This window comes from Pleurodeles waltl, chromosome 4_2 (genome assembly GCF_031143425.1).
Source record: "Pleurodeles waltl isolate 20211129_DDA chromosome 4_2, aPleWal1.hap1.20221129, whole genome shotgun sequence".
NCBI classification, from domain to species: domain Eukaryota; kingdom Metazoa; phylum Chordata; class Amphibia; order Caudata; family Salamandridae; genus Pleurodeles; species Pleurodeles waltl.
In genome coordinates this window covers 116063966-116090937 of record NC_090443.1, presented here as the reverse complement: position 1 = coordinate 116090937, position 26972 = coordinate 116063966, and the positions used below count along the sequence as shown (strand labels likewise).

General features: G+C 43.4%; 1 protein-coding gene across 3 annotated transcripts in view; it reads right to left on the bottom strand.

Moving 5' to 3' along the window:
- Positions 1-14550: 14550 nt before the first annotated feature.
- Positions 14551-26972, bottom strand: part of BIN2 (bridging integrator 2) — a 233763-nt gene continuing 221341 nt past the window's right edge. The window contains exons 10-11 of one of the 3 annotated variants that reach the window (XM_069230892.1): positions 16915-18307; positions 14551-16240 (exon numbers count right to left, since the gene is read on the bottom strand). In XM_069230892.1, the coding sequence (XP_069086993.1) occupies positions 16220-16240; positions 16915-18307 (1414 nt within the window). In that variant the 3' untranslated portion in view covers positions 14551-16219. The remainder of the gene's footprint in view (positions 16241-16914; positions 18308-26972) is intronic. The other 2 variants (XM_069230894.1, XM_069230893.1) reach the window with 2 other exon arrangements.

The window sequence follows — 26972 nt, the reverse complement described above, 5'->3', positions numbered from 1 at the left end:
AGGGAATTCCTTCCTTGACACTGATAGGGGTCTCCCCCACCCCCGCTTCCTCCCCCCACACCCCCCACTGCCCTGCCACCCCCCAAAGGTGGCAGGACCCCCCTCCCCACCCCTACCCCCAACTTCGCAACCCAGACACACACCGTACACGCATGCATACACCACCAACACACATACCCGATCACATATCACCAAACATGCCAACAGCCACACACAGTCATACACGCAAACCCACATACAGACATACACGCACACATCCATTCAGACATACAGACAGACACGCACACATTTCCAAACACAACACCCCCCCCGCATGCATACACGCACTCTTGCAAAAAGACCGCCGAGGTTGTAATGACCACCTATGTGATTTGGTGTAACAGGACAATCTCCATAATTTTGTTTAAAGTTTGTTATGTGAACTTACCAAAAGTACGCAAATCACTTTTCCATCATTACATTTCACTTAGACCTAGATATAACTATTGATACACTGATCAGGCTGTCTGTCCGTGTGCTGACCCAAGTTGGCCTCCCCATGTGCCAGATAATGCTGTCATGAAGACATACCTGCTACTGCAACAGTAGGGCCATCCGCCCATGTGTGGGTCAAAGTTGATGACCCCATACACCAGAGGAAGCCGCTGCAAGAGTATTTGCTGTTGCACCAATGTGCCCATCTGCCTGTGTGCTGCCCAAAAGTTGGCGATCCCCTATGCTAAAGGGGGCTGCTGTGAAGAGCAAGAGGCTTCCCCCAGTGCATCAGAGGCCAAGCGAGAGTGCTGTCATTGTTTACTGTGTGTTACTGTGCAGAACAACGTGCGCTCAGAGCCCTGGCTGAAGCATCAAAAAGCAGAGCAACTGCCCCTAACCTGTCAGCCCTATCACTGCATTAGCTTCCATGGATGACCAGCTGCCTTGCCTGCAGCGACAAGACTGTGGCTCATTGTCGACATCCGCACCAGCCCATGGTGACGCCAGAGTGCTGAACGCTCCCGGGGTCTTCATATCACACACCAGTGGGAGCGGTAAGAATGAGTGCTGGACCGGACAGCTTGCTTTGCCTCATAGTGCTGCAGTGCTGGAATACTTTGAGTTTTAGAAAGCCATAGTGCAACGTTTAGGACTCAGACTGGTAGAGGGCCTAACCAGAATTTTATCTATCACAAATCGGGAATAACCATTGCCAGTAGACAGGGAAGTGAGACTCAGGACTCTGCCCGGACAACACTAGAATGCTGGCCTTAGGAGGGCTGTGTACATTGTTTGTTTATGTTCATTTATCAGGAGGTTTCTGAATTTATATTAGGTCTTGATCCTGTCTTGATCCTGTGTTCACCTTGCACCTACCTCTCCCGAGAAGCTTCGGACTGCTAAACCCACGCTGCCACTAACAGTCAAGTGCTGAAGGGGTATTTGGCCCAGTTACTCAGGACTGTTAGTAGACGGAGCCCCAGAGTGTTAGGAGTAAAAGGCATCAACCACCACTGTTGGCAAAAGTAACTCCTGCTTGTCCTGTGTCCCTCTGAAAGTGGTTCGACAAAACCAAATCTCTGTGATAGTTCCTCAAAGGGTCATTGTTGCCTACTGGGTGCCAGTCAACCTTTAAGTGCTCTTCTTGTGTGCAAGTGATCCTCCAGTATTACTTTCGAAAGAAGAGGGGATGCTGTGCTGACTGCAAAAAAAGTAAAGATTTTTAAAAAAGCAGTAAAACTATGTGCAAGCCTGCAAATTTGATAGTTATTAGGTGAATGCACATTTTTGATAGTTGGCTTTCAAGACTACACATGTTTTGCCTGAGGAAATCACTAAAAAAGCCAAGGAAGCTGACAGCCAAAAACATGAGATCACTTGAAAAAGTTATTGCTATTGCATGAGTGTCAGTTTGATTGATTCTTTTTTAAAGAAGAGAACTTTCAACCAGTCACTTGTGAACAGCAATCCAAACAGGGCCGCAACTTAGTCAGTGCAATTCGGTGGGTGATGGTATCTCAAATTTCTGAACTGAAAAAGCAGTGGGCTACAAGATGGAGAGGTGATATGATGAAGGTTCATGATGTACTGTTTCCATAAGGAACAGGGTCAGCACTGATTTTCATTAGGTGAGCCTCTGTCTAGATTGGCACAAGGAGTGAAAAAGAAAAGAGTTGGAATATTACCCCGATCAATTGGCACTGATTAGACTATTTACCAACATTCATTCTATCACCTCTTGGATGTTTGATTGCCAGCAGTAAACTTGAGACTGGCACAGCTTTCCAAGCCTACTTCTGACAGTATCTGTGAATTCCAAAAATGTGTAAAGTTGCACCGACCCAGGAGTACTTCTATGAATGCAAATGTAATACTTCTAGGGTAACCCGGTCACTATAAATATTTAAAATGCTGATTCAAAAAATTAACAAGTTAAAATGACTTAGTGAAATGAGAACGAAGAGAAAAACCATCATAGACATTGCAGACCTGATTTAGGGCCCCCAGAACCAACTACCAAACCAGTGATACATTTAACAGGTATCACACCTCTGATAAAACTATCCCTCTGCCTGTCCCACCTGGTCGTGGAAGTTCTCTCTAGGAACTCATGACTATGGTCACATACAACACAACGGCCTGGAGTCCTTGCCATGTACTCACTTATTTTAAATGTATTTTCACTGCATTCACTCTTCTTCATCTCTGCTACAAAAAGCCTTGGTTGTAGAGTTGTCAAATCGATTCATGTTTTAGTCCTCGCTTATTACTAATCAGTTTATCAAGCTCCATGTACTAAGGCAGATATTCACATGGTGGATTATATGCAAATTAATTAAGCAAACCAAGCCATGGTCTGGTTTGACTCCAAGAGTCCATGCAAAGCTGAGCCATGAAAAGGCCTGGGATGCTGATCGTGCAAGAAAGATAATGTAAAAATATGATACAATATCTTCAAAATTAAAAAAAGTATATTAACATGTGGCAGTGTTTCAGCTTAGTATATCAGATTATGGGCCATATGTACAAAATTAAGGGATTGCAAGTCCCTAATTGCCATTCTGTGTGAATTGCAATAAGGACATTTTAATTCCTAATGTTAAAAAATGTACATGTTAGTAATAGCAATTCCTAATGGGGTCGCAATAGACCTACCTCCTGAATATTAATGAGGCAGGCTGAAATATGCAACCCATTAGGAATTGCACCCACCACAAGGATGGTGGCCTGCTGGGGTCAGCAGACCACCATGTCTGTGATTGCTTTAATAATAAAGCAATCTTTTTTTAATGCAGCCTGATGTATTTCTAAAAATAAAATGAAACATTCAAGTTTCATATTTTAAGAGTAGGCAGTGGTCCCTTGGACAACTGCCTGTTCTTAAAAATATTTTTCAACATTCACAAAGGGGACGGTGCCCCATGGGTACCCCTTCCCATTTTGAATGGTTAACACCACCCTTGATGTGTCGGTAAAATATGACTGTTTTGCGAATGCAATTAGGTCGCAGAACATTCATACACAGCACTGCAATTCTGTATTTGGAAGGGATGCCCCAAGCATGCCCCTTTCAATTTCCGAATTGCTAAACACAAATTGTGATCCAGTAACATGTTGCCAAATTGCAATCTGTGCTCTGTACATATGGAAAAGCATTTTTGTGGTCGGTAATAGCCCACTTCTGCAAATTGGGTCATTTCCAACTGCAAAAATGTTTTTGTACTTATGGCTCTATATTGCTTTATAGACAGATATTTATTCAAAGTGTTTGTTTTTATAAACATCCCTGCATGTGCCCCCGCCCCACCCCACTCCGAAGGCAATGCTATTAGTGTTTTAAGAGGCAAGTCAGTAGTCATGTAAACCCTAAACATGGGCCTCGATTCTTATTATAGCTACAGCAGAATTGTATTCTGGTAAATAAAATATAAGAGGTGCTTGACCAGCCCACATCCTGATTTTAAGTACTTAAAAATTCGCTCATATGTGATAATAAAGAAATGAAAGCTCTGTGGAGTAAAATATGTGCCTAGGATCACCCAACGTGGACACACCGAGAAGCTGTTTTTGACTCCAGGTTATCTGGTTTCACATTTTGAGATGCAGTTACCAAGTAGGTATTTCTGTCTTTCTCTCTCCCATTTACATAAAATGTTGTTGTTTGCTTCATCCTTGCCTCACAAGGAGAATAACCTATGCAGGGATAGCAGACCGAGTCAGGGAGCCCAGACGAATCTACCAAGCAAAGGATGAATTAATCTGGGGAGTATCAAATCCCAAACACCACCCTGCCCCAAGACGTTTTCAGACAGGGGCAAAGTGGGCTCTGGCCCAGGGCCCCAACTTTTCAGGGGTCCCTGATAAACAAGCTCTATTCTGCAGAGTCTTGCCCTGATGACCTTAAATAATTGTAAATAGATTGTTATAAATAACAGTTTCCGCTAAATGTATTTTATTGTGGGTGATGTATGGGAGTCTATTACAGACATTTTGCAGAGAAATGTTCCTTTGTCCACACCATGCAACGGCCATAAACAATTTCTTTTAGATCAAATCAGAACGTCACATATGCCAAATGGGAAGGTGTTATACTGATTTTTGCAAAAATATTAGTGAGCTGCTGCTGTATAATAATATTGAAAACCCACATCACTTTCCACAAATATCAGATTTAAACGTATTTACAACTTCCACCAGTGTGTTGGTCCCTTGTCAATCAATGACCTGCTCAAAGGGGGCATGAAATAGCTGAAATTACATCATAAATTCAAATCTGTTCCCAACAGGGGGCCCCATAGTACATTTGGGCCGGGGCGCCAGAAATCCTTAAAATGTCTCTGTCCTGCAAGCACTCCCTGCCCCCCGCCCCCCCAAATAAAAATACGCCCCTTATTTATCCAAGAATGTTGAATTCAATCTTTGAGACCATCAGGGACGCTACTGTCTTGCCTCATTCGAGGCCGTAAATATAAAGAAACAGGAGATGGCAAAATGCCCAGTGGTAAAGCATGCACAATTGCTTACCCTTCTGTATAATGTTTCAGCTCATCGGCCCTCATGCATACTCATACTTGTGTACGCGAAGCTTCTCGGACGGGTGTGTGAGGTGGAAGCTATCACGTAGAGGTTTTCTAGTTTCTAAGACCACTGGGAAACAGCCCACAATTATGACAGGCTCCTTTCCTCGCCGTGGGCGCTGTCTCACTGGGTCAGGGCAGGACTTGGCAGTGTTTCCTGCTGGTGCTAACTGATAACAGTGGCTATCGGCTACACAGGAACCCAAGAGAGCCCGCCCCCCAGCACAAACCACAACTGGACCAACCTTCCCCATAAACCCGCCTCCAAGGTGTCAACGTATGTAATATCTACCGGTCATTGTGGGCCACCCTTAGCGCAATCCACTCCCAGGCCCCATAGGTCGCACTCTAATGCCTGGAAACTTTGGATTCTTTAGGGTTTGCTAAAAGGAGGAGCTTGGGTTCTGAGGGGAAGTAAATCTAGTCAGTCAAAACTGTTGGATCTGCGCACCTGATCAATGTCCTGCTCACAAGGGGTGATAACCGCCACAGCCTCACTTGCGGAGAACTGCACCTGCCTGTGCACGTGCCGTCTGCTGATGCCTTTGTTGAACCTGCAGCAGTCAGCAGGGCAAACAGGAAAATATTATTGGCAGGGGGAAATCTGCCTGGACAATACCATAGAGGAGGGACAACTTCTTTGCTCTGAGCAAAATAGCATTCTCACAATAAATATTATAAAGCATACTAATGCTTTTATAATTATATTACAAAATCTGTAACACCAGGTGATAATTGGATACTTGAAAGCAAACTGGACTGGGATTAGGACCTCTGGGCCAGTGTCCTAATGATCATCTTTCAAGAAAGGGTTATGCTGCTGGGCACTGCAGGCTGCCACTGTCTCTTGGGTAAATTACTTTGATAAGTCCAGTTCTTGACCACTCCTGCTCATCACACGGAAGGGTAACAAAATAGCTTCTTCTGGTTGTTATTCTTTTTCAGTAGGTTGAGAAGTCATTCGAGGAAAAAAAGTTTCTCAATATTTTTTCCTGGTCTCTCCTGCCAGAGACCATGGTACTGTTAAGTGCTGTCACTCTCCACAGTTTGTGAGTCCGAAGTTGCTTCTGGCATGTTTGTCTTAAACAATTGCCTTCTCTCCGATTGAGAGGTTACCTGGTGGGATTTTCCTTTCCGGCTCATTCTCATGTTCTCATCTGACCTCCTGGATTGACTGAGGCTCTGAATGAATTGGGGTCTACGAGGCCTGGGCCCCGATAGAGTCTGAGACTTCTTTCCCCATGCACATCTTGAACGGTGAACAATTTGTTGTGGAAACAGTATTTAGGTTTTCTACAAGGTCCCTACTGTTTTTTGTGGGTTCCACTTGGGCTTGAGCTATTAGATCAAGAGTTCTCATGTAGACCTTTCTTCATCAGAGGTTGGGTTAATTTGATGTTTTTGTTGTTGCAGGAGATGCATACTGTTCTGCTACTTCCTTTCCCTAAAAAGGGGACCATTGTGGGTGTCATTTCTTTTATAGTCCTATAGATGGCCTTGATTTTTTCAGTCTTGGCTTGTGTGGCTTCAGCGATTTCCGATACTACAAGTTTGACTTTTGGATAGTTTGCAAAGCCATGTACAATGAAGAATGTATGTTTTTGTTTGAAAGACTTTCAAAACTGCCACTGACTTGAACTCATGGCCTGGGTGGAATGTGCATGATAACTGGTGCTGGAGTCTCACTAACTCACTCGGGTGAGCTGCTTGACAAACTATGTCACCATTGACTAGCACTTGTGCTTTTCTGTCTAGCTGTAGGAAATATCCTTTACAATGAAATCTAGTTTTGGGGTACACTATACCCTGATACCAAGCATGCACTAGTAATAGTTTTCTGTCCCCTAGGGACTCAGGAAGGACAAGACATTTTTTTCTCACCTGTAGTTGCCCAGGAGTTACAGATAGCTTGATGCACATAGTTGGATTCAGATAATATTGTTGTTGCACATGTTGTACCAGAAGACAAGCTTTGTACGCACACTCTCTCTAGAGATTTTTTGATGCCATCTCCATTCCTAACTAAAGGGCATTCATCTTGTTCTACTTAATACTGGATGTCTTCTAGGGGTATTGGGAGAGCCTGTGACTCCACTATCACCATCCTTAAATCCTTCTGTTTCAGTCACATCCAATCCCTCTTTGTTAGTAGCTATTCAATTGTGCCTCTAGAGGTCACTGTGCCACTTGCCTGACAGGCAACAAATGCAAAAGATAGGGTTCGATAGGCAGATACTGAAAGAGATATAGAGACGGCAGGGAAAGATACACACATACATACATGCGTACATAAATACATACATACTTAGATGTATTACTTACTGGCAATAGCCAGTAGGTAGTTATAATTAGGGCCAACTTTTCCCATGGACAAAGTTTTTTGTTGTTTTGCTAATAACTTTGCCGCCATTTGACAAATCTTCACAAAATTTTCAAAACTGGTGTACCATTCACTTGAACTGCTGTCTGGAAAGTTTCAGGGCGACTTATCAAGAGGGAGCTGGGAAAAAGGGGTTGGTCTATGGGGATTTTGCAGTTTTTAGACATGACTACAGCCTGAACTGCTAAATGAATGACACCAAATTTTGCAAAATGGTAGATCTTGGTCTAGAAAGAGCCCTTTTTGTAATTTTGTGTAAATCTATTCAGTAGTTGTCAATGAAAGAAAAATATAGATATCTAGGGATGTTGATCCAGGGGCAAAAATAAGGCCCTCATTGGCTGGCTGCAACATGAAAAGCAAGTTGCGGCTGCCATTTTGTTTCTGTGTCAACCCCGGGCGGGAGGAGGGGTGGTGTGAAAAGTGAAAAATAACAAAAGGGGTCAAGGTAGAGGTATCCTGACCCCATAGGATATATGGCGAGATCTCTGAGGGACCCCTCATGGGCACAAAATTGCCTAATTTTGTTTTTGGTGGAACCGCTCATCAATTGCGGTGCTCAGTGCGGCCCCCAGTGTAAATCTGCGATGAATCTGCAGATCTGAAACCCAAGGAAAAAAATACACCCACTCAAACACCAAACCTGTGTGCATCGTGGGTTTGGGCGCATGCTGGGGGGTTGGCTGCAGGCCGTGGGGCCAACCCCCACAGCGCATGGCTGAAGGGCCTGCGCAACAATGGTTGTATTAATGTAGGGTAATTATATATTACTTCACTTAAAAGAAAAACATAGAAATTCATGAATAAAACAAAGGTTATAGGGACGTTATTGTTAGGTTGACATTTTACCCACACAAAACCATAGAAATTCAGCAGTTATAGTTATACTTGTATTTATACTTAGCTGTAGAGGCTATTACTCGTGCTGTTAAGTAACTTTAGGCAACGTGTTATAGTTTCTTAACATAAGTATAACTATAACTGTAGAATTTCAATAGTTTGTGTGAGTAAAACATCAACCTAACTATAACATCCCTGTAACCTTTGGTTTTATCCAATGATTATAAATTAAAAATACTGGTTAAAGACCATTATATATGCAGCAGAGATTGACTGTGGAGGAATGTGCACAGACCATGCTCTGCCACCAAGCACTACTGTGCGTGGCCAAAGTTCATATGCAGTGGGCGGATAATAGCTAAGGGTTGGATACAGGTCTGGGCCATAAACCAGGCCATAAACCCTAGGATGGTCTAGTGGACCAAGGGATGACCCAGGATATGTGATTCCAAGAAAAGATTAACAACCTTGAGAGAATTGTATTTTTTATTTTAAATGTAATGTAGGGGGCAGAGGTCTCTTTAGGGTCCCACACATGGCCCTGGGGTCAGGATAGACTCATCCACCCACTTATGACCTTTTTGTTTTTATTTTCTTAACACAATGCTCTAAAATGTAACTTCTTCATGCCCAGACTGAAACACTTATTAAACACCAGTTTGTCAAAAGCTATTAGATGGATTTACACTAAACTAAGAAAAGGCACTTTAGTAGATTTCTACTATCATATCAAGTACGGTGTAATTCCATGCCGCCATTTGTTCTATATCGAGGAGCAAAGAATCCTATGTGAGTTAAAATGGCAAATGTGATTTTTAACACACCCGCACCCTATGTTTGGTTTTCACCAGATGGATCTCCATGAAATTTGCCAGGAACATCCCAAAGTGGATGTTCTTTGTTTTTGAAAGGTTCATGCAGATTTGTTAAACAGCGACAAAGTTATTAGCAACATAAAAATTTATCCTTCAATGTAAAGTCATGGCTAACCATAAAACGATAACTAAAAAGATACTATAGTCGCCGTATATCTCTTTCCATATACATATATGTTTCTAATAACTGAAAAAACAGAGGTTAAAGTAATGTTATAGTTACGTGAAATGTTCAGTAACAATGTAACATAACATTTTAAACAAAAAAAACGACAGAAAATAACCAGTTATACTTATTTTAAGTAACTATAACTCACGCCCTAAGGCAACTAAAGCTTGCACCCCCTCCATGCACAGGTTTTTGCATCAATATTTTCACTGCAGATATTGCAGTGATATTATTAATGATTTTGTAGATGTCATGAGTGATGTACTATGTGGGGTGATTAATAGTGCCATGTGTGGCGGGAGGTTCACTGCAGGGCCTGGCCTGTGGCCCCAACCCACCTGGTCTGCAGTCAAAGCCACGCATTCAGCCAAACACACGCCTTAGGCTGTGCGCAGTGGGGGGTTGCCACAAGGCGTTGTGTGTGGCTAGACCCTGTGACTGACCCTCTGAAAAGGTTGCCAACCCCACACTGTGCAGGTCTTCGTTCGTTCACAATGGGGAGGAGGTTGGCCAGCCCCATACTACCCAGAGTTTTTGCCATAAGCAGTGAGGCGCTGGCCACAAAAAAAAAAAAAAAAAAAAAAATGACCCAACGGAGCAGGGTAGGAATATCTTGCCCCTCTAGACCTGGTGGTTGGGTCAAAGAGGTTTCTTGCCTGGGACCAAAAGCGATCTACAACCTCTGCTGAAAAATTCTTTAAAATAAAAGAATGCGTGGGCTCTCACACTTGTTTGTGAAAACACCCTGGGATAGGCCAGGGCAAGGGGGTAAGAGGAGTTTATATTTTGAGGTAAGGCGGCGCATGTGGCTTATTTCCCTGGGCCATTATCTGCCTGTGGCACCCCATCCCCTGGGGCACAGTGTCTTTTCCCGGGGGAGAAGGCATGTTTTCCCCCCCACCTGGGCCAATTTTTGCCCCATTCAACACCATCTCCTGGGGCCCGGCATCTTTTCTAATGGAGGATATGCAACCACCCCAGGGTCCCAGATGTTTTTGAGGGCTGAGGGGGCAGGCACCACCTCTCCCTGGGCTGCTTTTAAGCCCCAGAGACCCATTCCTGTGTGTTTTAAAAGGGAGTGGGACCACGCGCTCCCCACTTCCTGAGTCTCTAAAGGCCCTGAGCCTCCATCCCATGGGGCCGGCTCAGTAGCTCTGTCTGGGGGTGCTGAACCCTGTGATATAGCGGTTTTCTGCTCGAACTGGCACAGGCAGGGAAATCTGTATTTTCCCTCACTTAGGGGGAGCATTTGTGAATTTCCAGCCAACTGGGAGCAGTCACCAAGTCTACTCCCAGTGGGCAGACGCTCTAAAAATGCTCCTACCCACTGGAAGTGAACTTTTGATCTGTTTCCCTGCCTGCTCTGATGGGGGCAGAGAGACACATCAAAATATAGCTCCGGCCTGGAGGGAGCAACATTAGTAGCAGCTCCCTGTGGGTGAAAGCAATGCTAGCTCCTGCAGCATGTGGGGAACTTGCCGGGGCCTTGGGGCCTCCCTCGCAGCCCCCACCGAATATGTGGTGTGTGCCCTGGGTGGGCACCCACATTAAAAAAATTGGATCCCTGGGCTGATGGTGGCTAGGGGAGGGGGGTGGTTGTGTGGCCCCCTTAATTTTTAGAACTGGCCCTAGGGGATCGGGTCCATAGGGCCAAACAAGGCTCTGGGAGGGGGTCACATGGCCTGACAGTGGGAGACCACACAGCCCCTCGTCCCCTTTAAAATAAATATGCCCTTGGGGGTTGGGGTCTCCAGGGTGAGGCCCTATGGCCAATCCCCCACTGGGTTGTTGGCTGCAGGGCCTGCGTGCAGAAGGGTTGCATTTACATGGTAGTGAAGTATGACTTTATGTCTCGGGGAGGGGGTTGAGCGGCCCCGTTCTCCATTTTGTTAAGTTTCAGCCTCTGACGTCAGCTCCCCAGGTCCTGAACAGGCTCAGAGAGGGGGGGCAACATTACCCCCACCTCATGTAAATTAATTTCGACCCCAGGGTCGGGCTCTCCAGGGCCTGTGGAAGCTCTGGGAGGGGGGGGGCCCCAAGGCCCTCCTCCCTATAAAAAGTAATTTTTGCCACAGGAGTGGCATTCCTCTGGAGGCTTGGGGAGGGGGCCCAGGCAGTCTCCCTTCCCTCTCATGAATACAGCCCTGGGGTGGGCTCCCAGGGCATACACATAATAAATGCAGCTCAGCTACCATTTTGGTTTTCTTTTTTTTTTCGTTTCCACAAGGAAATTGTGGGATCGTTGCAATTATTGCTATTTTTTGCCCTGGGGAGAGGTCCCTCTGGGTACCCCTCCATGGGGCCTAGTGGGTTAGGTTATCCTTGCCCGGCTCCCTCATATTATTATTTTTTCTAACATGAGTAGAGAGGACTTAGGGCTGGTTACGAGTTTGGCGGTCTTGGTACTGTCGTAGGATCGTCATCAGAATCCCCGACTGCCAACTAGGCGGTCCACCAGCTGAATTAGGATGTTAGTGGTCCCATTGATGACAGACCGCCTGTGTCCCGCCACCACCGCCCCGCCAGTCTTTCACTGCCCGCAACAACCGCGGCCACAGGCTACAGTGGCTGACGGCTGGAGTCCAGCCTTCAGTTCCCGCCAGCGGTATTACGATGTGGCTCACCACTAAGCCAACTGTGGTGGAAAGAGCTCCAACTTGACCTGGTGGAAACAAGAGATAGAAGGTAAGTGCTCACCTTATATCCAGTTCCACTCCTCTCCACGTCACGGAGGTCCTCATCAAGGTCAACCCTTTGCTGCAGACACTTGCCCACGAAGAAATTTACACCGTTTGTGTCAACTCCTACGGTAAGCCACTCATACATTCCATCACTGTTACGATGGCTGTGGACCTGTGCTGTTGGACACGGTATGTTTTCCGAAGGTGAAATAAATATGTCTCAATAGACTTTTGCAAGCCCAACTGTCAAAATATACAATCATTTTTTACTCTTTCTTTCTGAGTTCTCCAAGTCTACAGAACACATTTACACCAAATCACAAGCACAATCTGTGCACCAGGATATAGCTTCCTGCCAAATTTGATGTAATTCCGTTCAGCAGTTTTTTCTGTAGCTGGTCTTTAAGAAGTCTATGGAAAATGACTGGGAATTTTGCCTTTTAGGACTCCCCTTTTTTCTCACCCCCTACTTGACGGATCACCCTGATACTTTCTATGCACAAACTAGTCAAAATGTAGCACCTTTTGGAAAGTTATGCTGAGAGTCGTCAATCTGTGCCAAATTTATTTATTAGCAACACAAAAAACACCTTTCCTATGCAAAAGCGATCCTAACTATAACTACCTAGTGATGACCACAGTAGGTTTTACATCTATATATATAGCCAAAAAGTGAAGACGCTGCACTGTCATGGAACTTGAAATTCCAGTTGATTTAATCAACATCAATATTCCATCACCAACGTGTTTCAACCATTACGGCCTTGATCACAGTGTAAAGTCTGAATTTCAAGTTCCACAAGAGTGCATCCTAATGTTGGCACCAGCAGATAGAGTGCGCCGCTTCTGGACCGCTTTGCTATATATATATATATATATATATATATATATATATATATATATATATATATATATATATTGTTTTTTTTCTTTTTTTTTTCTTTCAAAAGGCCCAATTGAAGCGCGCTCTTTCCGTTGGTGCCCATGTCAGGGAAGAGCCTATTCCCTACATTAATTACCATACAACTTTGACATTATGTCAACGACGCAACACTCACAGGGTAGTCAATTCTTCTTTTTTAATGTGCTATTGATACCTCCAACAATCACCAACGCATTTCAACCTACACGGTCTTTATCACGGTGACAAACCAATCCAATTTGAGCTAAATATACGGTTTATCTCAACATGCCATTATGTGGCATTCTGGGATATGTAGTTAATAACAATACAAAGTGAATATAAGGAAAGGACATACTACCAATCTATCATCACACTTCTCGTGCTACTATGTAATGCTTATATACACATTGTTAAAAAGATAAAATAAAACCAACTGATAAGTAAGACATGCTTTTTGCCTATTCAAGTCACGCTCAATATTTTTATCACTCCAACTGTAAACAATACATGTATACCCACAATAATGCTATCCTAATCTTATGTCATTGTTTTTACATACCATTTTTCTTATTTTTCTTATTTTAGAATAAATTCAATTTTTTTACTTTTCATTTATGGGTCTGGTGATTCATCAATATCTAACAATTCAATTTTTCAAATTATAGTTAATAACCTCCCAACTTCACAGTCATTGACATAATAATTTTTTTATAATGTTGAAATATCTCTCATTATGTTGCTAAGTGCTAATTATGTTTACAGATGACAGTATAATTCCTCATCGCCATTCAATCCGGATGGAATCTTAGTTTTTAATCTAATGATGTATCTAGATTCTAGTCGTCTCAGTTTCTGAACTCTGTCTCCTCCACGTTCATGTTTTTTTATTGTTGTTTATATCTGATGGTTAAACATGAATACGTTATTCCTTAGACATAAATCTGTCATTTCCAATAACATTTCAGAATGTCTTAAATAATGAATACTTCTTTGTTTCAAAAAGAATTATCTATAATTTGAAAAAATTGAATTGTTGGATATTGATGAATCACCAGACCCATAAATTAAAAGTAAAAAATTAGAATTTATTTGAAAATAAGAAAAATAATATAAATGGTATGTAAAAACAATGACATAAGATTATGATAGCATTATTGTGGATATACATGTATTGTTTACAGTTGAAGTGATAAAAATATTGAGTGTGACCTGAATAGGCAATAAGCATGTCTTACTTATCGGTTGGTTTTATTTTATCTTTTTAACAATGTGTATATAAGCATGACATAGTTGCACGAGAGGTGTGATCATAGATTTGTAGTTTGTCTTTTCCTTATATTCACTTTTTATTGCTATTAACTAGATATCCCAGAATGCCACATAATGGCATGTTGAGATAAACAGTATATATAGCTCAAATTGGATTGGTTTGTCACCGTGATAAAGACCGTGTAGGTTGAAACGCATTGGTTGTTGTTGGAGGTATCAATAGCACATTAAAAAAGAAGAATTGACTACCCTGTGACGTGTCATTGACATTATGTCAAAGTTGTATGGTAATATATATATATATATATATATATATATATTCAAAACAAAAATGGTCTAAAGGTTGCTGGGTGGTGCACTCCACTGCCGGTGCCAGTGACGGAGAGGACCAATCTCGAGGAATATAATTCAACAAAAGTATTCACTGCACTCCATGAGGTTCCAATAGTGCCTATTTATTAATGCCAATATAACATCCACCTACGCGTTTCAACTCCACCAGGAGTCTTGTTCACAGTGAATGAGTCCCTTTTCCCTTTTGCTAGTTATACCCCATAGTGCTTCCTTATTTACAATGCATTCTGGAAGGTGTAGTTTTCAAATTAAAAAAACATTTATATACTTTTCCTAATTTTGAATACATTTACTAAAATACAAAAAGAATAATATAGAAATACACATAAACATAATAAATTGATGCTGATGAAAGATAACCTTCCTCATAATATAACATAATGATTATAGCAAATTCTCTCCTCTAATGTGTCATCTCATACAATTTCTAATTCATAACATAACAACATACTTACATATGTGTGCCACTGTTCTTTTGCTATATTGTGTTGCGCAAGCGAGCTATATATAAATGACACAAATTTCCTTATAATAATTCTACAATTTTCTCATATATATATTCAAATATAGTATCGCTCTAGCGTGCAAACACTTCTAGCTGAGACATATTACTAAATTATTGATAACCTAGAGAGATATCATAATTTATCTATTGTCTATTGAATTTCTTTCTCTCTCATACTCGTAAGTGGACAGATGTCTATTTACTCTAATATGATATCTGTCATTATTAAACCATGATATTTATGTCTCATGATATTTTGTCAGTGGCTAGTCCATATGGAGTGCAGTGAACACTTTTGTTGAATTATATATATATATACATAAGTATACATATATATATGTGTGTGTGTGTGTGTGTGTATATATATATGCACAAAGGAAGTGTTTTGGTGGTGAGCAGATCCTTTATATGGAACACTCCACAACACCAAAGGCACAGATAGAGATAGACAAAAATAAAGGAGTCATATATTATGTTTAATATTCTTACTGGGTCATTTCTACAATTAATTTAAGAATAATTCTTAAATCTCATGTATAATGTAGTACTCCCATCTGTACTGCATTCCATTGTACGATATATTATTTTACGGAGTATTAGTAACAAACAGCTGAAAAAATGGACTCCTAGGATTCAAACTACCCAGAGAGTCTGTGAATTTAGCAATTGATTGCAAATCCCACTAGCTTTACTTTGTGAATAATGAATTTTATTGTTGGATCAAGCAAGCAAAAATGTAATATTAATACATTATTAAGATTACAAATGTGTCTGCTGATAAATAAGGTGTTCCATATGCCAGAGACTAAAAAGTGTCTAAAGTTGTGCATCTACTTAAAGCTGTAAGAAAAATACCGAAGCTCGTTATTTTCTTGGTGACTTTGATGAAGACGCCAAGAACCTCTGAAACATTGTTCAACGGTTTTCTCGAAGGGAGTCGTGCAGCTGTAATTTTTGCTCACTGGTGAATGGAATATCAATTTAGAAACAACATTGAAATTATATACATATTTAATTGCCTTTATATTTTAATAAAAAAATAACGCTCTTAAACTGTTCAATCACTCCGAACGACTTTCGATTTTTCTCCTGGTCACAGAACCATTGTGTGTCTTTTCTGGACTGAGGCTCTTGAGGAGGTTCAAACATCTGCCAAATTTTGGGCATTTTTGCCAGTCACTGTACTTGTGCTCATTGAAGATGCTTTATTTTCTGAAAGGTAAACAAGGCATACATTTTTACATCTGGTATTAGGAAATAAGGTGTATATAATTTGCATAAATCCCTTTAATGTCTCAACGTCTAGACTCTGTACCAAGTGTAAGTTGTCTTTCACATGCCACGCTAATTAACTTCAAGGGTAATTGATTATTCTTTTATGGTCCACCCTCCAGACCCATACTGTAGAATCGGGGACGAACATCTCGTAATGCAAATCGATATTGAGGTTACCTTCTAAATCCTACGGTCCACAGTTGTTTCGATCTTGGTGTTTAGAATAAAATTGTGACCAAGCAGTTAGGTTAAATTTATGTTCACAAGGGATAATTAGAAGTATTTACATTCAGTGTTTTAGATTTTTACAGCATTGCTGACCCTAAGAAACATAACTCAATTGGATAGGGATTGTCAAAGTTTTGCTTTTTCTAAACTAGATTTGCTAAAGACTGGATGCAGCAATGAATAAAGATGGATGGATGGGTGAATTTCTGCAGACTGGTTACTGCTATGTGCCATACATATATGGTTACCCAAGCATTTTTTGAGTAATCCGAGCAAATGATCAAAGCCACTTCCTAAAGAGTATTTGTTATACAGGCTATTTTCATTTCCTAACTTACGTTTTTGATTTTGTATACAATAAGAGAAGTTTTATATTATTATACCTGTTCAGATGTTGACAAGTTTATTTCATTTGTTTTCTTTTCGCTCCTTTTACTCTTCATTGCCTCTTCCTGGTTGCTTTCCTGCACAGAACTGCTCACTTCCAACTCAAGCTTTTCTTCCTTCCTCAGTGTTTCAGCTGAAAGAGGCATGTCCGATTGCACTGGAGGTGATGACACTTTATCTGAAGCAATGAGAGATTGATTCTTACAAGTCTCTTTGTTCAATGAAGAGGTGCTCTTTTCTAGGCAGATGCCATCTTTAAATGGTGAAGAACAATCTGCTTGTTGACTTAAATCCTCATGGGCAGCCTCTGGAAGAGATGTTTCTGGAAAGGCATTTTTGTCAGTCGATTTGTCTTCAGGAGGTGGATATTGGTGTGTTATTTTTTCTTCAGATGGTGGATAGGCTTCCTTGATTTCTTTGCCGGGTAATTCAGCATGCCCGGCCATAGTTCCTTCTGGTGGACTTGAAAGACCTTTGCCATAGTTTTCCGATTCCTGGAAAAGTCTTATGGCTTCTACTGAAATCCCCACTTGTGAAGCTTCCGGAAGTGTTTCGTTTTTTTCTTTTAATATCTGGCAGTACTCAATGTCCTTTTCTTTTACTGATTTGTATTCTGCTTTAGGTTCTTTTACAGCTTGTTTAGAAGGTTTTTCCTGATCTTCAGATAGTGTAGAAAATGTTATGTCTTTGTCTGCTGAGCTGGAAGATTCTGCAACTTGCTTCTCAGATGATTTTGAAGGTGCTTCCGGTGGTCCTTCTGACAGCCAGGAGGATTTAAGGATTCGTTCTTCAGTTGATTCATGATGTGCTCCAGGTTTTTCTGAGAATTCAGAAGATGGTTCTCGACCTTCTGATTGTGTTGATGGTTCTTTATCTCCTAATGATTGCGAGGGCACAGTTGCATTTTTAAATAAGTTTAAACTTGTTTCAGACTCCTCTTCTTTTTCTGTATGTCCCGTAAGTTGTTTTAGGGAAGCTTCGGAGTGTTCTTGGGCTTCTGCTCTTGATGGCTGTGAAGATGCATCATCTTTTATCATAATGCAGAATTCATAGTCTCCACCTGTTGATCTGGTTGGTGCTGTAATGAGTTCTGATGGGTCAGAGGGTGTATCAAATTGCTTTTGTAATGGGTCATCCACCTGCTCTTCTGATGATGTGGATGGGCTGATTGCTGTACCACTTGTGCCTTCAGCAGAACCCGAATCTTGGTTTTCACTGGTTTCTGACGATGTTGACTCAGGTTCCTCATTGGCTGATATAGAATGGTTTTCACTGCATGATGAGTCTGCAAGAGCCAGCTCAGGAGTTGGACTCAGGCTGGGCTCTGGGGCTGAAATGGAGATACCCGAAGGGTTCATGGGGGCGGAGATGACCAAGGAACGTCTGTTGCTACGGAAAAAAAGAGACACATTTTAGTAACTAGACTGTCATTGTTACCCAAGCCAGTCCATACCAATTTAATTAGTAATCACTGTCTGCAAATTGTGCATTGAAAGTAGCTAATAACATGGCATCAGTCTCTGGTACAAGAGATCAGCGTGCACTTGCTCCTGCCAGCCATTTTCCTAAACCATCACGATGGCAATGACCTACTATGGATACATGCATTATGAGTTGTTTTGCAGGTTAGCGCGCTCTTATGTATGGTACATCTCCATTGGTGGCCCAGCCCTTGCACGACCACAAATGAACCAGCAAACACCAATGTTAAAATAAATAGGTTCATTTACAAAACATCTGCCCGGTAGGCAAATTCAAATATCACTCTCAAATTTAGGGGCTCATTCCGAGTTTGGCGGTCCTGTGACCACCATGTTGGCAGTGGTGGTCCGATCTCCAACTGTCTGGCAGAGCGGACTGTTGTATTACGAGTTTGTCGGTCGTAGAAACATATGACTGGCAGCAGTCTGCTGGCACCGCCAGGAAGCACAGACCACTAGAGTGCAGAGGAAACATAAACAGGCCAGCGGAAACAGTATTTCCGCCAGACCCATTATGAGGTTACACACCACCAATTTGACCGTGGTGGTCCAACCACCATGTACAAGCTGGTGGAAATGAACAGTATAAAGGGAGACACACTCCTGCATGAAGCCTCACGCATCTGGGGCCACCATGGAGCCATTCACAAACATCACGCCGCTGCTCGTCAAGAGACCACAAAATGAACGTGGACACCAACAACTGTAAGTCCACAGTCATATCTGTATCATCAATCGTTAGGAACAGCTTGTAGCCCCGGCAAGCACATTATAGGGGGGTACGCTATGGGCAGCAGGCACCCGTCTCATACAATACACATTCACTGACACACAGCAACACATACATGTACACACAATATTCACGCTTTGGCCAGCACACTCACACTCACACTGCACTGCAACACTACACAAATGTGTACACAGCCAGGAACAGGGACACTGAATGATACACAACATTGTCACACACAGCACCAGCAAAACACATGCAGCACAGATACAATTACAGCTCACACACAACCACATCCCACACTTGCCAGGGACTGCCCACACATACAACACACATACCTATCGATGTGAGATGCAACACAGACAACTCCACCAGTAAACAGCCCTGCAATGGACACACACATCACAGTACAATGGAAGCCCAATGGAATGCATAAACCACAGAGACTCAAATACACCAAGAACAACATAATACCCATACCTACACAATTGGGATGGGGCCACCTGGGACACACACGGAAGAAGACTGCACTGGGACATATAAAACTTTGAACAGGACCCTCAAACAAAGGGGTCTCTGGGACAAACAATAACAAAACCAGTTGTCAGGCACATCTAAACAATGGGGAAGGGAAAGTCAACAAAGCACATACAACTTCCACTGCATGGGACATATCTCTACAGGAATAATTTGCAAGGAACACACACCTAATTGGAACATGCACAAGCAAATGCAAACATAGATAGCACAATTAAACACAATCCATGTCTGCATATGCAAAACTCAAGATGACTCACATCACATAAATACATAAGCCAGATCAGAGGGACACGTCACACACCATACGTTCTCACATTGGACATCAAAATAAGAAATACTTACCATACCAAACAGTGCACAATGCCTTGACACCACTGCATTCACAACACATACATATATATATAACATATACCCTTCACCTGGAGGACAGCAAACTCACATACTGCTAACAACAGCAACTGGAGCAGCAAGCAGGCTCAAACACACACAACTGCAGGTACACAACCAAAGTCACTTAGGGACAACAGAAAGCTAGAAAATGAATTGCAGGACAGATATGTACCTAAAACAAAACAACTGTTGGGTTTATTCATTATAAACACGAATATTGTCCAAAGGCCATTGGCCAGTCCATGATAAATGCCAACAAGGGGGCAGGCAGGCACCTCAAGGGTTATCGGGGTGGGGAGGGGCAGATTTGGGAGGGGAGTTTGGGCTGCGGAGGGGCAGTCATCTTCTTTGGAGGGGTGGGTTTCTTTTTGGGAGGGGTGGGCTTCTTCAAGAGGGAGGAATGGCTACTTGCAGGTGGGCAGGGGAGGCCTTGGAGGTTGAAGGGATGGACTGGGAGCTGGGTGGGGGTCTTCTGGGTATGGTTCGGGAGAGGGGAAAACACAGGTAAGAGCAAGGTCACACAAAGAGTTTTTTAGAAACAAGGGGACGGTCATCAGAAGGGGGATGGGATTTGGAGGTTAAGGGAGTGGTTGTAGCCTGTGTAGGGGTGGATGTCTTAGGTGCGTGCTTATGGGAGGTATGCTTGTGTGTGGTCGGTGTCTGTTGCATGGGTGAGTGAGGGCATTTATGTGTCTTGGGTTTAGGGGTGGAGGTGCTGGGGGATACTGTGGTGGTGAGTGGGTGGATGCCTTTTGGGGTGGTGACTTCAGGTATGGTGGATATGGTGGATGCAGGTGTGTCAGTAGTTGTGGTGTCTGCGGGTGTGGTGCTTGTGGTGGATGCCTGAGGGTCTGCTGTTGTGGGGTCTGCGGGTAGGATGGGTGTGGTGGTTGTGTCAGTGACTGCTGCGGTACTGTCTGTAGGTAGGTTTGATGTCGTGTGTCTGATGCTGAGGGTGGTGTGGGTGTCAGGGCCAGTTGTGAATGTTGCTGTGTCCGTAGGTGGATGTTGTTTGTGTGCGTGCCGGTGTGTTGCTTGTGTTTGTGTGCACTACCTTTGTCTGTTGATATGGATGCATGAGGAGCTGTTTTTGTGCTTTGGGTAGGTAGGGGTAGGGGGATTTGGATTGGGGAGAGGGAGATAGAGGGGGAACAGAAGCTGGGGGGTGACTGGCTGCCGTTAGTGTGGAGGCCAGAGCCTGAAAAGATCTTTGTAGGCCAGACATTGCACCATGAATGCCTTCCAGGAATGCATTAGTCTGTTGTAGCTGACTCGCCAATCTTTGGATGGCATTCACAATGGCTGTCTGATCCACAGAGATCGTTCTCAGGAGGTTAATAGCCTCCTAACTGAGGGCAGCAGGCATAACAGGGGCTGTGACGGAGGTGCCTGTGGCAAAGGAGATGCCCACCCTCTTGGGTGAGTGGGCACGGCCAACTGGGTGGGCAGCAACAGGGAGAGCAGTGATAGAACAGGGGTGCAGACAAGGTTGGTGCTGGGGGGTTCCCCGATGGGTCTGCCACCACTATGGAGTAGACACTGACTTGAGGAGGAATCCAATGATGAGGATGTAGATGCCGCCTCCCCTGTGGCACTCCCGAACCCCTCCAGGCCACTGGGTCCCTCTGTGTCTGTGGAATCTTCACCCAACGTCCCGTCGCCAGATGCTTCCCCACTCAGCTGTGCCCCATCTCCTTTGCCTGCCTGTACTGATGCTGCAAAAAGAATGAGAAATAGGGTCATAACAAATATTTGAAAACACCTCAATCATAACTCTGATTGACAAATAATACCATCATGTCAAGTAGGCTCCATAAAAAATATTTCATCCAAGTGGCACCTTCAGGTACCATACCATGTGCATGCATGCCATCTGGACTTATCAAAGTTACCCACAGGCTAATCAGGATCCCAGACAACCACAAGTGCATGGCTGAAGTCTTGCAACCACAATGACCATACAACAACTAGGTAACCTCTCCATCCTCACAGCTGTGCCATTTGCAGCATATCTTAGTTCACTTGTAACCAACAAATACCATCAGTTAGTAAAGTAACTTCCCATATTTCACACACAAGTTTATGCACACATTTATTTTGCACATACATGAGTACCAACATTTGGAGGTGATGCCAATAAAATCCAGGTATCACAGATACAAAAGTGAAACATCCTGGAGCACTTGACATGGAAATACCCGTGTCACAATGGGCACATTTCAACAATGTACAGCTCAAAAAGTGACACCTATCCCATAGAGTCAAGGAGGTAGTATCAATGTCACTCAGATAGGCCTCTCATGGGTAATTGAAAAGAACAACATTGACGTCAGGTCAAACATGTTAGGGAGACAGGGCTCCAGAATACACACAACAATGATTCAGTTAGTCCTAGGATAGTCATCACCAATGCCTGACAACCACTACAAGGACACCATCTGAGGGTGTCTGTGGTATACATCTGTACCTTGCATGTTGGACAGACACAGAACTTTGAAGGAAAAATAGAAGGACCCCAACCAGTTGTCCACTGAGAAGCAACATCACTACCCACATCTTAGACATGCCAGCGCTGGTATCTGTGGATGAATGCCTGAACCCATACACATGTGATGTAAACATCACTACAAGACACTCCATGATCCATGACATCAGTCAGGGAACAATTCTCAATCATTCAAAATGTGCATTGAACTTTTCAACAAGATTCCACATCAAGGGTATAGTCAAGCACAGAGTTTAACACAGAGTGGTTCCACAATCTGGGCCTAAAGGTCATGTCCCCATTGCTATTGGAGTCCTACATGACAAATGACATACTTCGACACATGAAGGTATCTGTCAGACAATAAAGAATGCTGACACACTTCTGTCTGTGGCACAACATGAAATAGATCAGCATTGTAAATGTGCTATTCCACTAACAGTTTTCCATGAATATATATGTGAGGGAATACAGACATCATCCCATCAACATGGGTAGAACATGCATGAAAGTGCAGTTTAAGAATGTTTCCTGAAGAGAAAAGGATGCATGCTGATATGTAGGCGCAAGGAATGTTAGTTACAGTCATGGGGCATAATTCTACTCAATGGAAATTCCCCACTTACCAAGAAAAAGTAGTTTGCTACAGCTGCAAACCATTAACCACGTAAGCCATGTCACATATATGCCTGGCACAAACACATCGCAGACTGCAATGAGGCACCAGCACACATCATACACTCAAGATAACTTGCTTCTGGGTGGGAGACGTCTACATACACATATGCCCAGACACATGGCAGAGGATAGTGATCCATATCCCACTTACCTTTTGTCTGTGACTTTCAGGGGAGGTGATGTGTGGGTCAGAAATTACATCCACTGCAAAAACAAAAAGTACATGAAAGATTACTGTACACAGCCAGTTCTGATCTCTGCAGAGAAAGTTGTTTGAGGATTCCCCCAGGTTTGTACGTGATTCCTGGTTCAGAAGGCAAGGTAGACCAGTTTGATTTACATGACATGTCAATACAAACAATCTACCGTCTACTGTGTGACAAATGGCTCATCCCTAATTGTCAGGGAGAGCACTGTACCCCACTCAATCACCTGACAAAGGGACAGGCAGGAATTTGCTGTCTACTCACCTCCTTGTGGCTGCTGTACTGCCCGCAAACGCCCATCCAGCTCCGGGTAGGCCACAGCCAGAATGCGGGCTATTAGGAGGCTCATTGTCCAATGGGCACCCTGCCCACTTTGGGAGTACAGGCCCAGCTGGGCCTCTGCGATCTTCCGGGCTCAGCGTCTCAGGTTCTCCCACCTCTTTCTGGAATGGGTGCTCCGCCGGCTGTGGACCCCCAGGGTCCGTACCTTCTTGGCGATGGCTCTCCAAATCCTTTTCTTCTGATGGGTGTTGACCTGCATGGATGCAAAAAAGAAGACAAGAAATTGTGTCCACAAGTCCCATCCAAGATGGCTGAGTCACACACGTCAGTACACAAAGCAATGAACATTCTTTTTTTAGGCCAAACGTCTTAAGTGTGTCACACACCAGTGACTAAGTACAGGCATATAACTATAAACACTTCCCAATCTGCAGACCTATCCACCACCCTGCTCAGACACTACACTGACTAGGTAAGCCAATTGACATCTGGTGGTACATGATCTAGCAATCTTACTGAAAGCTGAGGAACCATGGGACACATCACACCTCTATGACTTCTGAATGGTACACTCCTTGGGTATGAAGGCATTAAAACACTCACACTCTGTGATAAAGATTCCCTGCATACAGTTGCTACAGGCTACTGCCAGACTATAAACTCACACATTACACATGGGTAATGATGAAGGGACTGGCATGGTGGGTATAGAAGATGTCGAACCTGTCCATGTGTGAACATGTGGACTGACAAATGCATACTCATGCCAGCTAAGGGTGTGGAGTTCTGTATCATGTACATGTGCCACAGAACATGCTTCTGGACATATGTGCCCATCCTTCAGAGATGGCATCCAACAAACAAGGGCATGCATTGTCCACCATCTGCTATATGAGCAAACCAATGAGTCACACATAATGGTGCACCATATAGCTGTTCATACGGGGTAGGACCTCCAACACTAGCTTGTCCAGCTCCTCTGTGGAGAAGGCAGGGCTCCTATCACCTGTTGGACATGACATGATGGCTCCCAGAGGCAGTACACAGCAGCTCAGGTCATGGAGGTCTTGCTGACAGCAGTGTCAGGTGTCAAGAGAGGCATATTTCAGAACAGGGTGGTCACGTCCACCACATATGCGGCCATCACTGCCGGCGTACACAGCCATTGGCCTGCGACCACCACTGGCAACGTTATGGCTGTGACCGCCGCAGTAGCAACCACCAACCACCATGACGACATCCATTGGGCGGTCGCAGGCGGTTCATAATGTCCAGTGGAGTAGGTCAGGCAGCCGCCATTTTAAAGGCATGAAATACATTATATGGCTAATTAATTATAAGTGCTTGTCCTGTCCTATAATGTGGGTCCTCGATTTGAACACCATTTTTCTACATTGCCTGATGCATGTGGCAACTTGCTTTGTGACACAGCCCCCTCTCCCCCATAATTGAAGTTTTGGGACATCAAGCCACAGTCCAAGTGGCAAGTATTATGCACAAATCCTTGCTGTCCAGATAGATGATGTGTACACATTTGTGGCAAAGCAAGGGGGAAACATGTTGATTTTGTGTCATTGACAGAGGTGATGTTTAAAGTGTGTATCATGTCCTCAACTAATGACATGTCTTGTCACAGTTTTTCATTAACGTGCCTAATGTATGTTGCAAGGGACAAATAGAGTGACGGCTACACTCATTACTTGTCCTACATAGGTACCAAGGGAGGGGAAGGATCAGACATCCTCCTGTCTACCCTGTACTGCCAGTCAGGCCATGGAAGAAAGACACATTATCCAGATCTACCATCTGAATCGGTGAACAATCATGGATCTCTGTCATCAGTTGGAGCCAGATCTTATGCCTGCCATTCGTCATCCAAATAGCACACCGCCCATTACAGAAATCATGGCAGTGTTGCACTCCCTGGCCACAGGGTCCTTCAAAATTAATTAGACCTATCTGCTGGAAATGTCCCCAGCCTATGTTCAGTCTATTATTGAAGGCTGTACTCTCAGCAATGTTAAAACACCTGGACAGCTACATCTGGTTTCCCCAACGTGAGTATTTCGTCCATGTGAAGGCTGAGTTCTATAATTTGGCACACATCCCACATATTGTTGGAACCATTGATGGCACACATGTTGCCTTGGTTCCACTGCCTGGCAATGAACATGTCTATTTTAACAGGAAGAACTTCCATTCCATCAATTTCCAAGTTGTTTGTCTGGCAGACCTCTACATTTCTCCCATCTGTGTCCATTATCTGGATTCAGTCCATGTTGCCTTCATCATGCCCATACCATCCATGGTTGTTGACACCGGTGAGAAACCCAACTACGCCAGGGGAAGTCCACTTAAACAATGCCCATGGAAGAACACAGCGTGTCGTGGAGCAGGCTTTTGGGCTCCTGAAATAAAGATTTCACTCTCTGGACAAGAAAGGTGGAGCCCTCCTCTACTCACTCAAAAGTATGTAAGATCATTGTGGCCTCCTGCATGCTCCACCACATTGCCCTGAGGAGAAATATCCCATATATTCGAGATGAGGGGGAGCTAGGGTTATCACCGAGTAAGAATCCTGAAATGTCAAGTAAGGATGACAGTGATAAAGAGGAAGGTGAAGACTTGCAGGTGGATCTCATCAATCACTACTCACATGAGTGTAAGTATGTCATGTTATGTGATTAGTGTGACAGCATGGTGAGCTGTAGGGGTCAGGATGTGTTGAGTAGGTTATTTGTTTCCTATTGACAGGGGATATGAGACTAGGCAGTATGCAGCCAAGGTTTGTTTGCTAAGTCAGACTTGGAAATGTTGCAACCTTGATGATCTGATTTCTTTGTGTCAGTCGCCTTGCAATGTGAGTGGATCTACTAAAGTTTGTAATGTTGTATGGGTCATGTGTGTGATTTTTCATGCCTATACTCAGTGGTTTGTGTTTTATCCAGGTCTCTTCCCCGTGCCATCCTATTATGGGCATTTCCGAGTTGTGACATTGGCAGGTAGCTGTTGCTAATCTGACATATGAAGTGGACATGGATTGATCCAGGTAATGCTGGTTACAGACATGGGGTGTATGAGTCCTGTGCCAAAGCAGCTTGGACAGTGGGTGGATGGAATTCTGAAGTGCACAATACACTTGTTTGATATGGTGAGTTGGTCCAATTGTCTCAGGTGTGATAATGTACCCTTGAAACATGTCATTCAGTGCAATCCATGCATTGTTCCTTCATATTGTGTTGACAATGATCCTGTATGAACTTTG